General features: G+C 36.7%; 1 protein-coding gene across 1 annotated transcript; it reads right to left on the reverse strand.

The window, feature by feature from the left end:
- Window positions 1-2,309: 2,309 nt before the first annotated feature.
- On the reverse strand, window positions 2,310-3,916 carry LOC134384399 (small ribosomal subunit protein eS7-like). Its single transcript, XM_063105923.1, has 2 exons — window positions 3,862-3,916; window positions 2,310-2,961 (listed from the first exon to the last, which is right to left on the reverse strand). Exons 1-2 carry the CDS (start codon window positions 3,914-3,916, stop codon window positions 2,351-2,353), a joined length of 666 nt encoding a protein of 221 aa, XP_062961993.1. The 3' UTR covers window positions 2,310-2,350.
- Window positions 3,917-6,661: the final 2,745 nt, after the last annotated feature.

Consider the following 6,661-nt stretch of genomic DNA (forward strand, 5'->3'; position numbering starts at 1 on the left):
TATCATTAAAATGTATCTTTCTGGGCCCATCACTTTTAGTTACCATTTGATAGTGAGCAAGTCTTGTTTTCTGATCCTCAGTCACCACTTCTGGGCAGTATTTCAGACCAACAGCAGAAGGTAAGAGCTTGCTCCGTAAAGCCTGACTGCCTCATAGGCAGCCTGTGAATTCACATGTAACTCCACTGATGCGTGTGCCCGTGTGTGTGTTCATTAGCTTAGACAATTTACAGGGATTTGTCTAACCCACACTTAGAAGAGTTTATCTTCTATACAACAAGGTCCATAATACCCCATGTTTTTGGTCTATTTAAGTTCCTTGACATATTCTTGTGATCTCAGCTGGCATTTTTGTTCTTCCTATAAATAAGTCTTTTAAAAATCATGTGGCAGAATAAATACATGCTCAAATAACCAAATCTTACAAAGATTTGCTTAAATGGAAATAAAAAATCTATAGAAATTCAAGTAGTAATTTTGCGAAAAGATAGCTTTTATTGAAACATTCAACCGTTTGCATTTTTAAGGGGAGTTTTCAGTTCTGGAGGCCCTTTATTTATCCATATGTATTAAATACATTTGTGAGTTTTGTAGCAGTAAAATTTTCTGTAAACCTAATGTTAGTTGATGCTAAGTTCAAATGTGGCTCATCTTTTAATATGTCAATCAAAGTAATACAAAAATTGAAACTTGTAAATTGGGAAGAGTCACAGTGCTCAATCAACATTGAGAATAGCCTATTGATGGGCTCTCTATTGCTTTCCTATTGCTTGTCTAACCACTAGGACTCAATCTAAAAGATATTTTCCAAATGTATAGATGATGAAGGCTTAGATCATTTATGACACTAACTGATATGCGGAGAATTAAACTGGTAAAAGAATGTTCACTTTTAACAATTGCTGCATCATAATAATGTAGCATTCCAAAATGTAAGAAAGCTTACTATCATAAGAATTCTTGTTTTAAATGAATAATGACATACTTTTCAGAATGTGCTTGTCAAAGATGACTTTAGGGTGCTTTCTGATTTTTAAACTAAATTTTTAAATTTTTGCAATTTAATAAGTGTTTTAAATATTGACCCTAAATAAGCTTGTCTGATAACGTGGTATCATTTGATGCCTTCAGGCAAATTTGATCAACAGTTGTTTCATGCTGCTGTTGATAAATCAGCACATTAGAAGTAGATGTGCTGTTCAATAATCTGAAATTTAAAATCGTTCTGTTCCTTTTTTCTTCTAAACTGTGCATGTCTTCAAAAGCATTCAATTTTATAAGAATAAAAATATTTAAATTCATAAGTTAAAGAGTTTTCTTTTAACTAAGTGTTCTAAACTACTATGAGGCTAAATTTGAATGTGAATTGCTGTACCTTTGAAGAATAGCTATATCATTAATCTGTAATCAGACACTGACATATTCATTTGTTCAAGAGACCAGCTGTTGGTAGGACAATTTTCATAAAATTAAAAATCAACGTTATAACCATATGCAGCATTTGATTTTATGCAGAGGGGAATTAGTAATAAAACTAGAATGCAATACTTCATAAACCAATGACATTCACGTAACCTTAACACTTTACACAAATAAACCTGAAATTAAAAACGTTTTATACTTAGAAATGTTTTTTTTTCATCTTCCACTATATGTCCTGAATGTTCTTTATGTTTTACAGAAAAGTAGCATCAGAAAAATATAACTGCAAAGATAAAAATGAGCTAAAATAAATATGTACTTTGTATGAGTACCTGTGCCTAGATTCAGCAATAATTTATAAGTAAAGTTCCCCATTATGGGACATTTCATGATGAGGAGGTAATATAATAACACTAATACAAATTGGCTTTTGATCCAAAATACTTAATAAATCTAATAATTCGAATATATATAATATTTCTTTTTATTCATATAATTTATCCATACTAAAGTATTTAAATAAAAACATTCATTTAGGAATAGTAATTATTTTGATCAAAAGAGTTAACAACAGGTGACAAATTATGTATAATATATTCACATAGAAAATAAACACAAATAATACATATTATGGTTTGAATTGTACCCCACCAAAAGTTTAATGTGTAGGAGGCTTGGTCTCCAAAATGACAGTGTTAAGAGTGTGGGAAATCTTCTTATGGTACTTGAAAGGTGGGGCCTTGAAGAGTTGGTGAGATTATAGGAACATGCCAAAGTGATGATCAGGGGCGTGGTTCCGAGGACCTTAAAAGGAGAGCACACGAAGTGCCTCTTTCACCTTTCTCCATCTGCCATTTTGCAATGTGATATCTTGCATCACTTTTTTTTGTTTTTTTACCATGAATATATTTTATTTACTCATTTTTGTTTACAACTGAAACTCTGGAAATTCAAAATTAACATCCTTGCCCGTGAGCTTCTTATAGACACCAGAAAAAGTTTCAACCTTGTGTTCCACATTGTTCTGCTGTGCTTTGTCCAAGTGCACCTTTATGAGCCGGCTGCCATCTAGTTTCACACGGATTCTCTTGCCCACAATTTCACTCGGGAAGACCAAATCCTCTAGGATCGCATCGTGCACAGCTGTCAGCGTGCGGCTCCTGGGACGCTTTTGCTTATTTTTTGTACGGCTTTTTCGAGTTGGCTTCGGCAGAATTCTCCTCTGAGCAATAAAGACAACGTGCTTCCCACTGAACTTTTTCTCCAATTCGCGTACTAGCCGGACTTGGATTTTCTGGAAGGATTTCAGTTGAGGAACCGGAACAACGATTATGGTAGCTTTCCGACCACCACCAACTTCAATTTCCTTGGCCGCGGTGATGTTCAGCTCCCGCATCTGAGCCTTCAGGTCCGAGTTCATCTCCAGCTCCAGTAGCGCCTGGGAGATGCCGGACTCGAACTCCTCCGGCTTCTCGCCGCCGTTGGGCTTGACGATTTTGGCGCTCGAGCTGAACACGGCTTCTCCTTGTTGAGCGCCGGCTTAGGAAGAGACATATCTTGCATCACTTAAATCACCACCAAAGAAAACTCTCAGCAGATATGTGCTTTTGTCTTTGGACATCAATTTTCTTTCTAAATCACCTAGTTTCAGGTATATATGTTATAAGCAACAGAAATGGACTAATACAGAAAATTGGTACCAGGGAAATGGGATGTTGCTTAAAACAAATACTTGAAAATGTGGAAGCAGCTTTGGAACCAGGTATTGAGGAGAGGCTGGAAGAATTTGGAGGAGCAGTCTAGAAAAAGCCTAGCTTGTGAGAGTTTGAGAGACAAGAAAACAAGGGAAAGTTTGGAACTTCTTAGAAATGGATTAAATGGTGGTAACCAGAATGCTGATAGAAATATAGACAGTAAAGGCCATTCTCAGATGTAAATTAGAAGGGACTTATTGGAAACTGGGTCAAAGATCACCCTTGCTATGAACTGTCAAGGAACTTGGCTGCATTCTTTTTATGTCCAAGAGCTTTACTGAATGTGGAACTTCAAGATGCTGACCCAGGGTATTTAGTGGAAGAAATTTGTAAGCAGCAAAGCATTAAGGAAGCTGCATGTCTACTTGCAACAGCATTTGCTGAATTATGGCAGAAAAGGCATGACATAAGGCCAGAACATATAATTAAAAGGGAAACAGAGTGTAAAGATTTAGAAAATATGCAGCCTGTCCATGTGACAGAGAAGCAGAGAGCATTTTCAGGAGACAAATACACTGGTGCTAAGAAGATTAGTACAAAAGAAAGGGATTATCAAGAGAAGGGGGGAAAGGCCCTGAAGGCATTGCAGAAGCCTCTGGGGCCAACTCTCCTATTATAGGCTCAGAGGCCTGGGAAGACAGAATGGTCTTGGGAACAGGCCCAAGGCACCACTGCCCAGAGCCACCTTGGGAGGCTTCTCCCCACACCAACATCACAGCTTCTCTGGCTTCTCTACCCATGGCTAAATGGCCCTATGTATGGCTATACCTGCAGCTTTGGAAGCACCAGAAGCCTTGGCAGTGTCCACATGGTGTTAGGTCTGCAGACCTGCAAAAAGCCAGAGCTCTGAAGGCTTGAGAGCCTGCACTCTGATTTTAAAGGATATATGGAAAAGCCTGGGTACCCTGGAAGAGATCTGTCACAGGGGCAGAGTCATCACATAGATCCTTCCCTACAGCAATGCCAAGCAGAAACATGGGGTTGGAGATGCAGCAGAGAAACCCCATCAGCATCATGCTTAGTGGAGCCATGACATCTGGACTGTCACAGAGACCCCAGAATTGTAGAACTACCTGTGTGCAACCCCATTATGTGAGAGTTAAAGAATCACCTGAGACCAGGAAAACCACAGAGGCAGAGCTGCCTGAGGACTTGGAGACCCAACACCTGCACCAGCTTGCAAAAGATGTCACGTCAAACATGGAACGAAGGTACATGATTCACCAGCTTTGAGTTATAATGTCTGCCCTGCTGGGTTTCAGGGCTGTTCGGATGTGTTACACCTTTCTTTTGGCCTATCTCTCTCTTTTTGAGTGAGAATATGTACCCTATGTTTGTCCCACCATTGTATCTTGGAAATAGATAGCTTATATTGATTTCACAGTTGGGACTTTGGACTTTTGAGCTGAAACAAGACTTTGGGGACATTATGATTATATTTGTATGTGAAACAGACATGTGTTTTGGAGGATCAGGGGTGGAATATTATGGATTGAATTGCATCTCCCCAGAAGTTTAATGTGTTGGAGGCTTGGTCCCCACTGTGACTGTGTTAAGAGGGGAAAATTCTATTATAGTAATTGAAAGGTGGAGCCTTGAAGAGGTGATTAGATTGTAGGACCATGTCATTGTGATGGATTAATAATGGTGATCAGGGATGTGGTTCGGAGGGCTTTAAAAGGAAAGCACATGAAGAGCCTCTCTCTCTCTGTGTTAAGCCATTTCACAATGTGATACCCTGCATTACTTAAATCACCACCAAAGGAAGCTCTCACCAGATGTGTTCTCTGGACTTTGCACTTCTCAGCCTCTGAAACTATAAGCAATAAATTTCATTTTCTTAAAAATTACCCAGTTCCAGGTGTTTTGTTATAGGCAACAGAAACAGACTAGTACAGTGCACAAGATCATTTTTGTGGGCTAGTTCTAATATCTTCATTGAAGAAATCATAATCAGATGACTTCTAAAATTATTCAATCAATTTAACACATATTTAGTAAGAAGTATGAGTACAATCACACACACACATATAGAGAGAGACTGTATATTAAACAGAAAATTAAATTTTTAGATTTTTAAATTCAAATTGGTAGGAAAAATCTCATAGAATTACAATGTAATTAGAATGATGGAATTATTTCACTTGATTAGACAAAAAGCTCTAGAAATGCTGAGTTTTTTTAATTAAAAATCAATTCTTTAAGGAAAGACAAGCCTATTCTAATAGGTTATATATTGAATAGCAAATTATCTTTAATTTAAGTTTCTGATTTTTTTTACATGTTTTTCATTAAATGTGCAATTGTAATGCGTTAACACTCCTCATTTATAAAGACACACAAAAATGTCAATGTATTAAAGTGACAATGAGTCTACCTTGTTGTGCCTGGCACCCTGCCGTAATGCAACTTGATTAATGAGAACACCGAGCAAGTCCTAGGCTAGTTGGGACAGGAAAATATCAAAACGCACATTCTGTATCATCCCGTCCATGTTTTACAGCTTCTTCGACAGTGGGAAACAAGAAAAACAATCATAGGGAAAAAAATCTCATATCTGATCCCTATTTGTAAATATACTTTTCCAAAATTTCCTAAACCATTTTAGTTTTAATCATGTAGTTTTTCAATTTCTATTTCCTTAGTAATACTGTGATGATAAAATAAAACAATCAAACAAAGTTATATCTATAAATTATTTTCCATTTCTTCCATGGAGATAAGGGTCTGTTTTTTTCCTCTTGAGTCTGAGCAGGATTGTGACGGCTTGGACCAACAGAATATGGTTTTTGAATTGCATCTGTCCTCTCTAATCTTCTAAAATGTAAAACTTATGAGATAAAGAACATTTGCTGTCTTGCCTCATGCTTATGTATCCAGTAATAATCACAGCAACTGGCAGATTTTAGATACTGAATATAAATTTCCTGAACAAATAAATAAATAAGCAAATGGATGAGGTTCATAGATGGGGCTCCCAATAAGAAAACCCAGTAAGAAAGTGTTTCCTTCTTAAAAATTGGAAGACATGTATATTTTCAACATATATCATTCTTATATAAAATTCAAATAAATATATTAACTTTAAGCCAGGAGGAATGCTTATTACAACATTCCATTTATTTATTTATTTACTTTTAATGTTTTGTTTTGTTTTTATTGGTAATGAATATTCATGGGGTACAAAGCAAATTGTCACTACTCATATCCATTCTTTTAAAAAATGCTATGGAATTAAAACAATCTGTAATACTTAGAATGACTCTTCATAGAAATACAGTAGTCTCCCCTTATCCAGTTTTACCTTCTGTGGTTTCAGTTACCCTCAGTCAACCTTTGTCCAAAAATATTAAATGGAAAACTCCAGATATAAACAATTCATAAGTTTTAATTTACACCCCATTTTGAGCAGCATGATGAAATATCACACTGTCCTGCTCTATCCTGCCCAGGCCATGAATCAACCCCTTGTCCAGGATGTCTAC

This window comes from Cynocephalus volans, chromosome 8 (assembly GCF_027409185.1).
Source record: "Cynocephalus volans isolate mCynVol1 chromosome 8, mCynVol1.pri, whole genome shotgun sequence".
In the NCBI taxonomy this organism is placed as follows: Eukaryota; Metazoa; Chordata; class Mammalia; order Dermoptera; family Cynocephalidae; genus Cynocephalus; species Cynocephalus volans.

Coding starts and splice junctions, on each gene's coding strand:
- LOC134384399 (XM_063105923.1), bottom strand. CDS start 3,916: ATGGGTAGAGAAGCCAGAGAAGCTGTGATGTTGGTGTGGGGAGAAGCC. Junction 2,962..3,861: donor GTGGGGAGAAGCCTCCCAAG/GTGGCTCTGGGC, acceptor TCTCTTCCTAAG/CCGGCGCTCAACAAGGAGAA.